At 37.7% G+C, this 16890-nt stretch overlaps 1 protein-coding gene, 1 non-coding gene and 1 pseudogene across 3 annotated transcripts in view; all 3 read left to right on the top strand.

The window, feature by feature from the left end:
• Window positions 1-16890, top strand: part of LOC136853997 (uncharacterized) — a 79768-nt gene that overhangs the window by 8849 nt on the left and 54029 nt on the right. For both annotated transcript variants that reach the window (XM_067129944.1, XM_067129945.1), the window contains exons 2-7: window positions 5223-5380; window positions 5570-5749; window positions 9571-9672; window positions 10675-10815; window positions 11253-11391; window positions 11640-11746. In XM_067129944.1, coding sequence (XP_066986045.1) covers window positions 5223-5380; window positions 5570-5749; window positions 9571-9672; window positions 10675-10815; window positions 11253-11391; window positions 11640-11746 — 827 coding nt within the window. The remainder of the gene's footprint in view (window positions 1-5222; window positions 5381-5569; window positions 5750-9570; window positions 9673-10674; window positions 10816-11252; window positions 11392-11639; window positions 11747-16890) is intronic.
• Window positions 14991-15095, top strand: LOC136854251 (U6 spliceosomal RNA). Its single transcript, XR_010857678.1, has one exon. It is a non-coding gene; the product is annotated as a U6 spliceosomal RNA (small nuclear RNA).
• Window positions 16587-16704, top strand: LOC136854252 (5S ribosomal RNA; annotated as a pseudogene).

Here is a 16890-nt window from a genome sequence, read left to right as displayed (position 1 = left end):
TATATATATATATATATATATATATATATATATATATGTTTGAATGAGGTCCTTTTAGTAATTCTACTAATGCACAGATACGGATACTTGATAATGTTGACTGTTTGCCCAAGAAAGCTTGTAACTTTTTCTGAATAAATACTCCATTAGATACCATCCAGTTTGAATGATGTCCTTTTAGTAATTCTATTAATGCACAGAACAGTTGTGTATGTGATAAAGTTTACATATATACTGTATACAGTATATATATATATATATATATATATATATATATATATATATATATATATATATATATATGTATGTAGATATGTATATATATATATATACAGGTTGACCATCACTAATCCGGCAATCAGTAGTCCAGAACAATCAGTAATCCGGCACAAATTTCGGCTAGAGTAATTTCCAATGTTTCGCATTAATTTTCAAATTTCCCAGGTTGCTGCGCTTAACTCGTCCCGCCGCCGATTTGGTGGCGCAGTGTGCTGCATCAACAAACTGGTAGCCTAGCCTACATTATACTGAACTCTATTCACATATTAACAGTATTATACAAACATCAACATAACAAATATGCATCTTTTTCATGGGTCTTTTAAAAAGTTATGCTTTACTACAGTGTTTCCAATTGTATTATAAATTACGATCAATGTTTTGTTTTGGGAATCGGTATCGCGGTGTTTATTTCGCCGCATTTAACTAAGTTCAAAGCGCTTTTCTTGCTTCTAGTTAGCGTAAATGAATATGGATACTTTATTTATTTGGGGCAAGGATATTTTTCGTTATACGAAGTGTTTTTAAGTCGAAATATAACTTAAATGTCTCGTTGTGAAACTAATTTAGCTATTTTTTTTTTTTAATATATGACGTTCTCGAGAATCATGGCTGGCCGTTTTGGGGAATGTTTGTTTTCTGTGAAAAAAATCAACAATCCATTCGCTATTTTCTCTTGATTTCATCATAATATGAGCTTTACGTATTTATCTTTTATTGGCGTGAAAACAGTAGTAATTTGTATTCTTTCATGCCCAGTAGTTTTGATTAAAATACATTCTCTCCAGTTTTATTTACGGTCGAGTTTCATCCTTGTTGCCGATGCACGATAATTTATAGTCATTGGCAGCTTTAACATTGTTTTCTCAGCTTCAGCTACAACTTGCAGCTTAAAGTTACTGTAGCAGTATATTTCCCTGCCGATCTTTTCTCCAAATAAGGGTATAGTGTAAAAAATATATCAGTCCTATTGTACAGTATTTAACGTCATTTGTAACAAACTACAGTAAATGTGTATTACCGTACGATGGTTGTTATCCGATACGATTATTAGCAAAACAACAGTTTCCCGTTCGGTTGTTTATGGCTGTATGCATTTACGCAAGAGTATAACGTTACTAACAATACTTTTATCATTCTCTTTTACTTTTTTAACTAGCAGATGGAATAAAGAAATGGAGGACAAGAAGTTGGTCTATTGTAAGTTGGTCTCTCTCGCTGCCTGCGCCTGCGTGAAATCTAAAAATATTTTTTCCTAAATATTTTCGTATCGGTATTAATTATTGCTAACCCCATCGTAAACTCGAAATATCGTAAGTCGAATTATCGTAACTCAACCACTACCTGTATTTGATAATTGTCTTTTCTTTTTTAACCAACTTGTACTGATTTATGGGATACTTTAATTCTAAGATGAGGTGCTTAGCTACTGGGTTTCGTGTATTCTAGCCTAACAAATGGCTAATCCGCACCCTCCAGGTCCCAATGATGCCGGATTAGTGATGGTCAACCTGTATATATATATATATATATATATATATATATATATATATATATATATATATATATATATATATATATATATATATATTAACTTTATCACATACACAATTGTTCTGTGCATTAGTAGAATTACTAAAAGGACCTCATTCAAACTGGATGGTATCCATCCAGTTTGAATAATATATATATATATATATATATATATATATATATATATATATATATATATATATATATATATATATATATATATATATATATATATATATATATATATATATATATATATATATATATATATATATATATATATATATATATGTATGTATGTAAAATATAAACTTTATCACATACACAATTGTTCTGTGCATTAGTAGAATTACTAAAAGGACCTCATTCAAACTGGATGGTATCTAATGGAGTATTTATTCAGAAAAAGTTACTAGCTTTCTTGGGCAAACAGTCCACATTATTAAGTGTCTGAATGACCAGACGCATAGTCCAGCTGTATTTATATGTGTGTGCTGGGTACGTTTAATCCTATAATCGCCTAGCTCCTCCTGTGTGACCCCCACCCACTCGTGACCTTGGCCTTTCTTTGCCCGCTTCTTCTTCCAATTGTCTGTTTTCCGTGCTTTCTCTTGCATTTTTCCATCGTTTCCTTGCTACTGTGGAGTGTATGATTTTTCTAGATATGCTGTTTTCAAAGCCGTTTCCGGTGTTCCCTGCCATTGTGTTGTTAGTGCATGTTATGAAGGCGTTCTTTAAAACCAGTCTGGCCGTTTTGTTGGTGTTTCCTGTACAGAAAACTCATACTTTTTTATTTTCCCAGTCTATTTTATGGTCATTTTCTCAGCAGTGTTTGGCAAGTGCCGACATCTGATTATAATGCCTTATGTTCTGCAAGTGTTGTTTGCTTTGCTCTTTACATGATTTGCCAGTTTCGCCATAGTACCCATCTTCACAGTCTAGACACACTGCCATGTATACCCCCTTCTAATCTCTTTCCCCTCTACCGACTTTTTGTTTCTAACTATTTTATTCCTAATGGTGTTTTTGTAGCTGCCTACCAATTTGAAATTATCTAGCTTCCTATTGATGGGTGTAATAGAGTTGTTGTCTGGGACTGTAATTATTTTCTTCCTTAGCAAATGTTCCGTGTTTATCCTTTCTCTCTCCCCAAAATAGTTTTTCCTTGCCTTGATGTGTGCCCACTCCCACCAATACTTAAGGTATCCTAATCTCCTAAAACTCTCCCTCAGGTATTCCAGCTCTTCATCTAAGAATTCGTGACTGCAAATCCTATAAGCCCTAATGGCCAACCCTGTCATTACTCTTATTTTTATTTCTTTCCTATGACTGGAGAACCTATGTATGTATGAATTGGTGTGTGTCTTCTTCCTGTATACCTCTGGTAAAGATACGTGGCAAACATCTTGGGTCAGGCCGGCCCTTCCTCTTCAGTCAGAGAAAGTCCCAGTCTTCCTCAGCCCCTTGTAGAGGTACCCAGGCCTCTTCTACTCCAGGAGGGTAAGGCATGCAGCTGCACCCCTTTCAGCCCTTCTGTTTCAAGGAGGGGACAGGGGAAGAAGAAGGATGGAGAATGCCGGATGGTGACGTTTCTCCCCGCTTGTTGCTGATGGTGGTGGGTGCTTGTGTTCCATTGGGCATCTTGGCAGCAACATTGGGTGGAGGCCTGGGTAATGTATGCCCATCAGGTAGAGCATGAACTACCCTTCAAGTCTTCATCATCCCTCACACTCAATCTGGTCCGACTCCAAATATTCGTTCCTGGCTCACAGAAGGACCTCTCCCTGTGGGATAAGTGAATGGGATGCTAGTGGTGGTTAGGACAAGATGCTTCTATCCCTGGTATGGGCCATAAGGTATCTAAGAAGAACCTAACCTCTTATGCCAGAGTGTTGGCAACTTTTTGGCAAGCATAAGGAGGCTTGGAGGAACACTTTCTTTATGGTGACATAAAATGATCAAGTGAGCTTAGAACTCCTCAAATGAGGTTTGATAGCCATATAGTTTGGGCGAGAGATTACAAAGTCAGGGGTTAAAAAAGTTAAGTATACCTTAGTTTTACCAGACCACTGAGCTGATTAACAGCTCTCCTAGGGCTGGCCCGAAGGATTAGACTTATTTTACGTGGCTAAGAACCAGTTGGTTACTTAGCAACGGGACCTACAGCTTATTGTGGAATCCGAACTACATTATAGCGAGAAATGAATTTCTATCACCAGAAATAAATTCCTCTAACTCTTCATCAGCCGGCCGCGGGAATTGAACTCCGGCCCATCGATTGACAGTCTGAAGCTCAACCGACTCGGCTAACAAAGGGCTTACAAAGTCAGGGGTACAGTACTGTTCCCAGGATTTTGTGAGAACTCTTGGTTTCACAGATACAGTAATGTGGACAGGAGTCTGGAAATGTCAGTCTACCTTTACCTCATTCTACTTCAGGTACATCACCCATAAGTCCCTGGACACCCATTGGTACCTTGCAGTGGTTGTTCAATAGCTCCGCTTGGACAGAAAAGTATCTTGCTCAAGTGTTCAGTGAGCTTAAGTCTGAAGATGAATGTTAATGAATAGTTCTCTTTGTGTATTCCGCCCTATGTAAGGCAACAGCTTGGGCTTCAACGCAGAAAAATCACATAATTGAATATCCATTCTTGAGCCTCAGCGATTAAGAGGAGACTTTCTCTGCTCTCCCCTTTTAACATGGGCCATGACGAAAGAGGTACTATATATTTTGTCCACACCACTACTGATCGTTTTTGTGCTAGCTCCTTTGTACTTTACCTCTTGAACACAGTCAATATCCCCATTCCTTCTAGGCAGTAACTCCTCTACTTGTTCTAGTGTTCACTGGGATTCTTCACACCCCATTCCTATTAAAGGCTGCCGGGTATTGGGAACCATTACCATTTGAGATCTCATTAATTTTGAACTGTTGCCTTTTTGGCCTTACTGATGAACTTAGTCTATCTATTTCTTGGCCTGGGATTGGCTATTGATGGCTTATTAACTCAGTTTGAGTTTTGTAACATGCTGGATGAAAATTTTGAGGTGTGCAAAAAATGTGTAGTATGTATGCAGTGTTATTTGATCTGCCAGGAAAGAATGAGAATGTGTAGAGAGTATGCTAGACTATACTTTGTGTATATGTGTGCAGTGGGATAATGCCATTCCAAGAGTAATGAATCCAACAACGGATTGTGTGGACAGTCTTGGGCGTAGGGCCCTGTTTTAATGTAGTGGTATTAAATTGACCAGTTGTTGGTTGCTTGACCAAACTGCTATGTAGGTAATATATTACTTAATACAACATACTATGGTATGTTAGTAAATCATTTAATTCTGGTTTGATTGTACAATTTTTTACTTCTACATACAGGAATTTTACTTATTGTATTAATTCTCCCTTGCAGACACTGGTTTTGTTATGGTACAAGGGACCACCTACTGGACAGATCTCTTTGTTCGTCATTTTCTCTTTCAAACTGATCGCTCGACAGATGCAGATGATCTGCTATTTTTTATAAGAAAAAAACAGGTGAAAGGTTCCCGTTACATTCCTAAATACCAGGTATGTATGGCAAATAGGTGTTTACCCATTAAACATGCAGTTGAACTACTTTTAAAAGTTTGTGACTCAATTTTTGTGACTTTTTTTACACAGTAAATCATGAAGATAGTCCTTTTATTCACTTAATTACTAAAGAGAATTTTAGAAACATTTACTATATGTTGACAGCAATATTTGTTTGGATTGCAGACTGAAGTGGAAGTTTATAGGCGTGACAGTCGTAAACTTCCTATTGGTGACCCTGATATTGACTGGGAAGAAACTGTATACCTGAATCTCATTATTCATCAGTTTGATTACACTCTTACTCTTGCTATCTGCACACGTACAAGTCCAAAGGACCTACAGGTCTTACGACGTCATTCTCAGGTAAGGTTATTTTTCTGTTGTAACAGATATTGATCTGTATGTTGTGTTTTTTTTAATTCAGAGTCTTGATATTTGACTACTCAGAATTAATAGGCAGCAAGCGTAATGTCAGTTTTCTGAGATTCTGAGAGTTGGAAAATCCACTATGTCACTAACTTTTAATATACTGTATCCTTGAAAAAGATCATTTTCAATCCTGAGATCCCCTCCATGCTCTATGATACACAGTTCAGTTTTGATGTCAAAATATTTGGAGAGACATTTGGTATAACAGTGGGTGCCTCTCTTACTCCTGTATTAACCAGTTTGTATATGGAATTATAAGGAGTACCTTATGTAGCTAAGCTTTAACTTCATATTGCACTGTTTGGATTTAAATTTTGCAAGCAGTAATCTAGTCTCACTGCTCTTCAATCAGTCAGTGTCTTATCTGCTTTCTCCGTTAATTCTATTCGTTCTTCCTGAATATGCACATTACACCATATCAAATATTTATTTTTTCATTCCATTGCACTGTGATTTACAAATGACGGAGTTTGTTCACATATCTTAAATTCTATAAATTTTACATATTTCTTTGAAATAAATTGAACAAATTTATATATTCCCTGGCTGGCTGAGTTAGTCCAGTGCATGTTTATTTTGGAAAACTATTCTTTGGCTGTGTTTTCCATGTACTGTATTTTTCTTTCATATGGTTGAATCTGTAATCAGACTACATTGGATCTCTGCCTATTCGTGGTTCCGGATTCACGGCTTCACCTATTCACGGATTTCTCTGTGGAACATATATACACAATATTCGCGGAAAATTCGCCTATGCACGGTTTTTTCTTAGAGAAATATTCACAGATTACTGTATTTTCATATCATTTTTGTGACTAAATTCACTTTTTGTGATAAAACTATTAAAATATTCAGGTATAAGCATTTTTAGAGGGGTTTTTGGTGCTTTGAACAACCAGAATAGGCAGTTATAAACATTTGTAGAGGGGTTTTAAGTATTCACAGATTTGAGCTATTTGAGGGGGTTAGTGGTACGCATCCTCCACGAATACTGGGGGTCGACTATATTGCCAAATTCTGTTTAATAATGAATGCCATGCCCCTGCATATGAAGATTAATTCTTTTATTCATAGGGCTTATAAAGGGAGGGGAGTTGATTTTCAGACATGTGTCAGGGGAAATTTTGTTTATTTTCTTTAAGAATTTATTTTTCACTTACAGTACTGTTGTTCTTATTTAACAGTGGACAAAACAAACATACAGATGCTGTAAAGTATAATTCTTGATATAGATGCCACTAAAGCATATACAGGCAGTCCCCGGTTATTGGCGGCCTTGGTTATTGTCGATACGTTTTTATGGCGCTTGTCTAGTGACAACAATAACTGGATTTTTGGCGATAATAACTGGATTTTCGGTGCCAATATCTGTTTATTGGTGCCGATAACCAAAGATCGGTGCTGATACCCACCCAACAGAGGCACTGATCCCCGCTTGTCAGCGCCGATAAGCACTGATATTCGTCGATTTCCGGTTATTGTCATGTCATCAGGGGTGGGACCCCTGCCAATAACCTGGGACTGTCTGTATTATAATCCTATTATTCCTAACTGACTGTACCCTAAATTTAATATTGTCCAAGTCAATGTTAAGCTAAAAGTTTTATGTATTAAAACATTACCATATTCAGGGCAGAGATATTTATTTGATATTAGAATATAAAGTGCTATAATAATACAATAAGAAACAACAAAATTAGTTAGAGAACCTATGTAGAAAATCTCATAGACATTAATCAGCCTGATACCTCTGCACTCGCTACTACCAAGACCTGTTTTATATATGTGCACAGTGTTTTGATTGTGAATATTTGTGGCTTTCCCAAGTGAGCAATGTTGTGAAACAAAATATTTCTTACATTAGGAGTGAATGGAATATCAAATGTATACAGTATCTTTTAAAAGTTACAGTCATTGAAAACAGAGGTAAGATGAAATGTTCTGACTCTTCTGAGCCTCATTGATCTAGCCATTTTTTTTGCATAACGTTAACTTTTATCATAATTCTTATTCCATTTGAGGAGGGTCTTGCTCATTGTTGAATAGAGTAATGAATTCAACAATAAATCTAGGCATAATAAATTATGATAATTCAGTAACGTATGTACTGCATGTGTGCACTTGTCTGTGCATTTGTCTGTTAATTTTAAAGGGTGAGAAACTACCATTTTGTATTCTTCACATTAAAAATATGATAGGTGGTTCATCCAGAAACGTTGAGAGTGGCTCAGGGCTTATTGAATTGAAAGATATATTAAGCTATTTATGTGGTATGACATGCAAATTTATGAAATGTCTGCACCATCTGAAACTCTTCCTGAGGTACTAGAGTTTAGGCTATTGTATATCATTGGTTGAAACATTGGGTTAACATGCAATGCACTATATTCATTTATACATGCATTTATATTCATCAGTTTTATTAAGAGACGTTAACTTTATTAGAAAAGGCACAGTGCTAGAGAGAAATAGGGAATAACAGTCTGAAAATGATTTGGTTGCTTACAGAGGCAACAATTTAAATGCATTTGACAGGTGAAATGAGAAAACTTCTAAGTACAGTAAATTTAATCATATTTGCTACAGTATTAATGATAGCATATGTGTAAGCTGTCATTATTAATGTCATGAAAATAACTGAATTTATATGTGTTGTCAGTTCATCAGTCTGTTGCATGTAAATTGTAGCTTCTGTAAGCAATCATATGATTGTTTGTCTGTCTGCCACCTACAGACTCATAAGCAGTGCATACTGTACTTTTTTACACAGCATTTTATTATTCTTAGCCGAGAGTTGTATTCATTACTGAATTTAACAGCTAGGAAGACCCTCTTCAAAGGTGAAAGAAATAATGCTGCATAACAAGAGAAGGACAAAAGAATGAAACACATTGTCACATGATTCCTACACCGGCTTATGGATAACTTGTGGCCTTTAGTTCCAGGTCTTGAATCTTTGTTATTTAGTGAATTTTGTCACTAATCTGGAGGCCAGGTCTTCCCCCCGCCCCCAAAGAAAACAGCGTGTTAAGTTGAGGTGCCAATTATAATAAATTGTAGATGCTAAAGTATAGGGGAAAGTTTTACATATTGTTGCCTGCTTGTATATTAGTTGAAAGTACAGCAACAAAATATAAAAGGTCAGCACTTAGTAACTGGTCTTTCAACCTTATAATTTTTTATTTTAAAGGTTGATAACTTTGTTAATAATATTTTAAGATTTTTTATGGCATTATTTAAAGATGTTGAGAAATGATTTGATCACAGTTCTTCGTGTTCTTTGGGATCAATAACGTTGGAAATAAAACAGTTAAAATGAAACAGAAAAGCCACAGGTTGTCTGGATTAATGTACTTGTTTTTAACTCTTAACAGAACCTTTAGTTGTAGGGGAGTTTTTGGGTAATACTGGAGTGATTAAATATATTTTATTTTGATTTCATCTATATATTCGTGTCTCAGTATTTTGTTGTGATAATTAATGAACTTACACCTTTACCATTTAAGAAGAGGTGGACAAGCATGCAGTGGTACTTTTATACTCTATTTTTTTCATCACATGGAGATGTAACTTATGCCTATTTTACCACTCTGTTAAGTTGGATTACTGATTTTTTATCTTTAACTATTTTCGTAACTTATGCCTATTTTACCACTCTGGTAAGTTGGATTACTGATTTTTTATCTTTACCTATTTTCATGTTAGGTATAATTTAGTAAGAGCATTTAAATGGATACCATGAATTCTGTTTTCAGAAAGTGTATGCAAGCCCCAGTAGGCGTCGAATGGATACAAAAGGAGAGGTAGAGGAGATTACATACCCAAACGTTTGCTTCCATGTGGATAATTTTGATGAGGTAAGAGGAGACATCCTCAAAGTATATTTTCCCCTCATCAGTCAGCCTTTTTGCATACAATTGTAATGACTAAGACATCTGAAAAAGTCATTATGTGTCAGTTTCCCATTCTGTTTAATTCGATATCGTAAATTAAAGCTGAATGCTGATTCCCTGTTCACCAAAATACCCTGAAAAGATGTGTTACAGTTTTTAATACTGAAAGTAGCAACTTATTCTGATCATTTCCTACTAGCCCTGGATAAAAACTGTTCCGGGATATTTGTCTAGCCATGCGATAATTCCGAGGTTGAAATAAAAATGTGGTGTTATTATATCCTTATTCATATTACTAATGTTATTGTTATTATTTTGAAAATTTATCAGATTTCCATAGTACAGTAGCATGTGTTTGTAATAAAGCTTATTTCAGTACATAAAACTTGTATGGGAGCCAATAAAGTGAAGTTCAGTTATTTATGGGCATATTTCATATGAAATTTTTCAACTGGATTTATTTTTATATTGACCTTACTGTACTTTTATTGAATCTGTAGATTTTATATGCTCAGTGTGTGTTCACATCAGCTGAGCAAGGTTGGGCTAAGATTTCGTGGTAGTCCTTTGTATGATAGAATATTCACTATATAATATCATACCCTTTTTTGGAAAACTTATTGTGGATAATCATGTGGATGCTATATTTGTATACTCCGTGGATGTATGTGAGTGTGTGTAAAAGATTAAATGATATGCCAGTGGTGTGGGGGCTAGTATGCAGAGTAGGGAGACGAGGACATTCAGTGTTACTTGAGGGAGGTCCATGGGGGGCCAAGCTGGGGCAAAGCTTCCCCTGCCAGGTTAGCCCTGAGTTACGTTAGGAAGGTAAGGTCTGGTTAGGTCAAGACACGGCATTCTAGGAAAGGTTAGGGTTTTTTACGCTTATTCACGTCTCCCTACTCTGCATCTGCTCTCGTCATTGTCTTGTTAATTTACAAATAATTAATATTTTAATATTTGCAGGTTTTTGCGGATATGTTGGTACGAGACGGAGAAATGGTGTGCGTAGAACTTGTAGCATCAGATCACGCAGGACACCGTCAGGCTGTTATATTTTTAGGGTCAATTAGATACGATGCTCTTAAAAGAGTATATGATGCAAGGGTAGGTTGCTTCAGGCATAGAGTTCTTTGGCTTATTATTTTATTAGGTCTGGGTTTTTTATTTGGCATAGAAGTCATTTAGTATTAAAAAGAAACTTAATAATGATAGATTTTCAATGAAGAGAGTGAATTTGTACCTAGAACTTTAAAGCATCAGTTATATACATTTCATGTGCACCGAAAAATAAGTGGTAAATGGAAAAGTTTGTAGTTTTTTATCATGTATATATATATATATATATATATATATATATATATATATATATATATATATATATATATATATATATATATATATATATATATATATATATATATTATACAGTATATATATATTATCTGTATATAAATAAATAAAGAAATACATACATACATACATACACACATATATACATACAGTATATGAATACTAATTCTCTCAAAATCTTTTACTATTAGGCAAGTTTAAGCAGTAAAGTTGCTCAAAGAATGATGATGGGTCTTTTTGCTGGCACTAACAATCAACGTATTGAATTTGTTCGTATGAAAGGACCTCAAGGGAAAGGGCATGCAGAAATGGCTGTCACAAAACCCAAAGGTAAGATATTTTTCCTTACAATATTGTATCACACAAGGAAATTGTGGAAACAGGTTTTGATGTGGATCATATAGTTCCATTTGATTAATATCTGTGTTCTTAAAGGTTTTGATACTGTGTTTGAGGATATTTAAGAATAAATTGTGTTTATAGAATATTTGTAAATTTCTCAACCTACGAATTTCAAGTAAAATTGATGTTCCTATGCTCATGATGTTAATACATACTGAATTCTTGGTCACATTTAGGCTCAGGTGTAGAGACTCCAACATCAGAACCTGGTGTTAGTTTAACAGATATGTGGGATTCTGATTGGGAAGATGAACCTGAGGACAGATTTATATATCGTCATCAGGTAAGCTTACACAGATTGGTTGAAATTTTAAGGTACTTTAATGTAGTTGATTATTAATAGGTTTACAATGTTTTATTATCTGACCTCTATCCTTTACTTGATTTATAATAAAATGAAGTCTTACTAAATAAGGGGAAAATTTTGCCAAAACATTGATGATGATGATTGTAAAAAACTAAGTGATAATTCTGACTATATATGTTATGGGATTTATTAGATATTTGAAGAAGATAACCTCTGTATCAGAGAAATTACTGGGCTCTGTAGCTTGTCACAGTTGCTGTCAGCTGTTAGGTAAGTTTTTGTGGTTGGTAGTTGGTGTTGGTAGATGTTTGCATAATTTCAAACTCCTATCAGATACTGTAAATAATGTTAGCATTTGAGAGGTATTCAGTGCATTTATAGCTGGTATGTAGCAGGTTCTAGTACCTTTTGGTAGGTTGCTATCCACAGTTTAATTCACAAAACTCAGGTATTTTTTGGTGTCGTGGAACATAACTCTTTCCTTTTTAAGTAAAAATTACCAAATGTATTTTGAGGTATCACATAAGTTGTAGAACAGATGATCTCTCTCTCTCTCTCTCTCATTTCCCCATTGCCACTGAAGGTATCTCCATAAAACTTCACTCCCCTTTTAATGAACTTGAAGTTCTGAAGACCAGGTCATTGAAAAAAATCACTGGTTTGCAAAAGTTAGCTTCAACTAAAGATAACACCTTTGTAGGTTGTGGCTGTTTGGTATCACGCTTATTTTGTCAGTATTTTGTTAAATGATGTTTTTGTATATCTGTTGTGAAGTTTTCCAAATTTCGTATTCAGCATTTTCTGTTTTGCGGAAAGTTAATTATCCAGACGGCCAAATGTTTGTACAAAGACATGTCTTGAACTTAATCAAATGAGTTGTGTGATATTTCAGTTTTATTCAACTTGAACCAGTTCTAGAAGGTGGTAAATGATGTCTTGCTGAGGACTGTTGTTATCATTTTTCCTTCCTTCAACAAATCTGTATTGTCTTTTGGAAACTCTCCAGTTATTTTCATGGTAAGCCACATACTTTTAGGTTCTACTTTTAGGTTCTAAGAGAGAACAAGGGCTGTTTCTGGTCATGATTCCTTGAAAATGCTTGATTGTTTTTGTGCACTTCTGTTTGAAAGATCAATAGGGCTCAGCTGTTTTGAATATGATGCCATTGATCGGCATTGTAAGGCACTTCAAGAATTGCTGAAAATTATAATTTTCCATAGTGGCATGTTTTTGATAATCTAGAGGCATTATTGAGCAAGGGAAACTAGCTATTTTCATTAGAAAATATTGCAGCAAGTCCTAAGTCTTACACCAGAGGTAGGTTTGGACCCATCTGTATATATGGTATAATGTGGGCCTTTACTGCCTATATTTCTATTGTATGTTGGTTTTTATAATGTTCAGGGGTATACTCATAATTTTTGGAAATATAGAACAAGTCAGCACAGACACATATTCTACTGTACATATGATCCAAGGATTATGAAATTCTAGTTTTGTTCATGAGACTTACCTGCCAGATATATATATAGCTGTATTCTCCGAAGGTCCGACAGAATTTCAAATTTCGCGGCACACGCAGTGGCCGGTCAGGTGGTTAGTACCCATTCCCGCCGCTGGGAGGCGGTATCAGGAACCATTCCCATTTTCTATTCAGATTTTCTCTGTCGCCGGACTGTCAACACCTGTTGTCAGTTCCTCCGCCTTTTGGATTTCGAAATTTGTTGTCACTTAAGTATTTTGGTTGTTTTTTGGTATTCGACTGGATCTGTGACTTGGCATACGCTCTTTGTGGACCGTTTTTGATTTTGCTTTTGACTTTTCTTATAATTAAGATGTCTTACCTCTAGCTATCGAGTCTGTAGTTTGGTGAATGTAAGGTGAGGCTATCGAAGACTTTGATAGTTCCTCACTCTTTATGTATATATGTAAGGGTGTTCAATGCTCTATGATAATCGGTAATGAATGTGTGGGATTGTCTGAGGGTGAGTGGAAGTAATATGAAGCCTATATGCTTAAATTGGAGCGTGATAGGCTGAGGAAATCTTCCTCCTAGAGTGCATCCTTAGTTGGACAGTCAGGTTTTCTCCTACTAGTAACCCTGTAATAATTTATTACTAACCCTGTAGTTTGTTGCTGCAGAAGGTAATTCCCTGGCTCGTGTGGAGTCAATGCGTGCTCTTGAAACTAAAGTGAATGCAATTCAAACGCATAGTGTTAGTGCTAGTGCCCCTAGTGTTGTGGAGGGGCGCCAGATCGGCCCTATAATGCCTCTAGGCCTGGACCTCTGTCGAACTCCCAGGACCAGGGAGGGGGCATGTCGAAAGCCGCATGAGGGTTACGGGGGCTTCCCACCGATCTGGCGTCCCTTCGGCAGGTCCTGATGACGCTACCCAGGCTGCCAGGGATCGTGCTCAGGCACGCATCCTGAAGGATTGCTTCTCGTCCTCCGACACGTCCTCCCCGCCTCGGGGTTGGAGCTCTCGGTTGGACTCTCGCCCTCTTAAGAGAAGCTTAGAGGAGAGGACGCTTCACGTCCTCTTCCTCTAGACGTTTGTACTCTTCCCCGAAAGTTGCGTGGAACTTCCTCTGCAGAAGAGAATAAAGTGTTTTTCGATGATCACTCTACTTGACCCCCCTGTCGCGCTAAGGCAAGGGCTAGAACTTCTTCCCCTGTGGAAGGAAGTATACGTCTCTCGCCCCTTTCCTTCTCTCAGGTTCAGCCCTTCTCCCGAGAGAGTGGCTTCTCCAACGCGTAAGATTTTGTTGGGTTTGCAACAACAGCTGGATGCTCTCATGAACCTTTCAAGATTCGTATCTGCCTGTTAAGAGGTACAGACTTTCACCTTCGTCTCCCGCTTCGGGAACGATACAGAGCGTCTGTCGTCTAGAGAGAGTGTTTAGTGGCTTCCTATTCGTCTTCCCCGAGTTGAGGTGTTGGCCTTTTCTCTTGTCTCGCGCCAGGAGCGCGTCTTGCTCTTCGTGCGCTTTCTCACACCACGCGCTCCTCACCTTGACGCCGGGCGCGCCTAGCCATGACGCCGCGCGCCACGCTGTGACTCTCTTCTAGTACTTGCCACGGAGCCCTCGCGCGCCACGCCATGACGCCCGCGCTTCGCCCGTATAGCTTCAAGTCTTGTGTTGACACCGCTCCAGTTGTTCATCATGTCGCACAACTACCCGCTTCAACATCTGATGTCCTTCTTAATTTAGCCAGTACTTGCTTCGGCAGTAGCCTACATATACTAATTGGAACGATACAGAGAAGATTAGCATGGCTCTTGCGCAAGGATGACACGCTAATCGTGAAGCGTTCCACATTTTTATGTTTACTATACGCTCTAGTTGACGACTTTCTTCGTTCGCGGGAGTTCCCGCCACGATCGGGCGAATCGGAACTACTTTCACCACTCACTCAAGACCCACCAGCTGCGGAAGAACATCCTCTTTCGTCACAGCTTTTGTATGAAGAGAAACTTCTTTCGTCTTCTTCTTCCTCTGATTATCAGACTCTGGCTTTTTTCTTTAGGATCTGTTTCCTGAGACTTTTCAACCGTCGGCTCCTCTCTCTCCACCTTCGCAGTTGTCTTTGTCTTAAGGGGAGCGTTTGATGAAAAAATCGGAAATAAAATTTTCTGGGATATTTTATATATGGCATCATACATATCCTGACTATCTTCTCAGAAAGTTTTATTTAAAAGTTCGCCACAGTTAGAAGTTATAAACAAAACAGTAACCTATCATAGTCAAATTACATTTTTCATATAATGTAATGATATTGTCAGTATATCGGTGGTAATTTCCTTTTAGCTATGAAATAATATCTAATGCGATCTATGGCAACCCTGTGGACATAGTAATGCGCATCAGCGTAAAGACAGGAATGCCGCAGGGCAGTCAGTGGCAGTCAGTCAGTAGCAGCTCAGAGCTTGACTAAGTAAAAACGTCGCTGGCCAACCTCAGCCGTGTTTTGACACTCGCTTCATTTAGCTTCATTTAGCGGTTATATTACTTTGCAGGTCTATTTTTGGCTTTTCATTATGTCATAAAACATCAAACTGTGTAACGGCAAGCAAATAAATACACAGAGAAGCAAAAAATATAGTTTTTCTCAAAACTAAAGTTATCGACATTCAAACTGCATCTCCTTCATAACGCTTGCACCGATGTCAGATACAAAAAAGTAAACGAAAGCTAAATGTTTGCATAACAAAGGGGCTTCCATGGGAAGCAACACGAGACCCGCACCACGAGAGAGAGTTTTTTCCCGAAGGAATGTCACTTCAAGAGAGGTAGCAAGTGACTCCCTTCATCTCCAGACTCCCTTTGCAACCAGGCTTCATTTTGCACAAGCCTGGAAAGAGTGAGGGGCAGACGTTTGGTCCCTCCTACTGTTAGAGGGAGGTTACTTGATTCCCTTCCTGTCTCCTCTTTTGTTTTTTGTTTCCCAACTGCCTTCCTGTCAAACAGAAAATTGTTTGACCTGCTCGAACAGATGTTCGAGCGGAGAGCAGTGGAACAGATCTTGACTCGGTGTTCCCGGGATTTTACTACAGATTGTTTCTAGTCCCGAAACTTTCAGTAGGCTGGAGACCCGTCTTGGGCGTCAACAGGTCGAACAACTTGGTCCGGAAGGAAAAGTTCAAGATGGAGACCTCGCAGCCAATACTAGGAGCCCTTCATCCCGGGATTGATGGTATCTTTGGATCTCCAAGATACTTATCTTCACGCCCCAATTCATCCACGTTCGGTGAAGTATCTCAGGTTGTCTTGGGGACTAGACGTACCAGTTCAGGGCTCTCTGCTTTGGACTCTGCACAACGGCCATACCACGTTGAAAACACCGCTTCCGTCCGATCAGCGAAGTTAAGCAACGTTGGGTCTGGTCAGTACTTGGATGGTTGACCGCCTGGGAACACCAGATGCTGTTGGCGTCACATTTTGCTCCGAGGGTGTTTACACGTCTCATGAAAACGCGTTGCGATGCAGTTGCATCTGTCGCACGTCAGGATCTCACTCTACTTGGACGACTGGTTGATTCGAAGCGCCGTCCGGCTTAAGGTATCTGGAGGACCTTCAGTTGACTCTGCAACTCGTGAAGTCCCTGGGACTTCTGGTCT

Source organism: Macrobrachium rosenbergii, chromosome 28 (genome assembly GCF_040412425.1).
Source record: "Macrobrachium rosenbergii isolate ZJJX-2024 chromosome 28, ASM4041242v1, whole genome shotgun sequence".
Classification (NCBI taxonomy): Eukaryota; Metazoa; Arthropoda; class Malacostraca; order Decapoda; family Palaemonidae; genus Macrobrachium; species Macrobrachium rosenbergii.
Note: the sequence above shows the minus strand (reverse complement) of the source record. Positions and strands in the feature narration are given on the sequence as shown.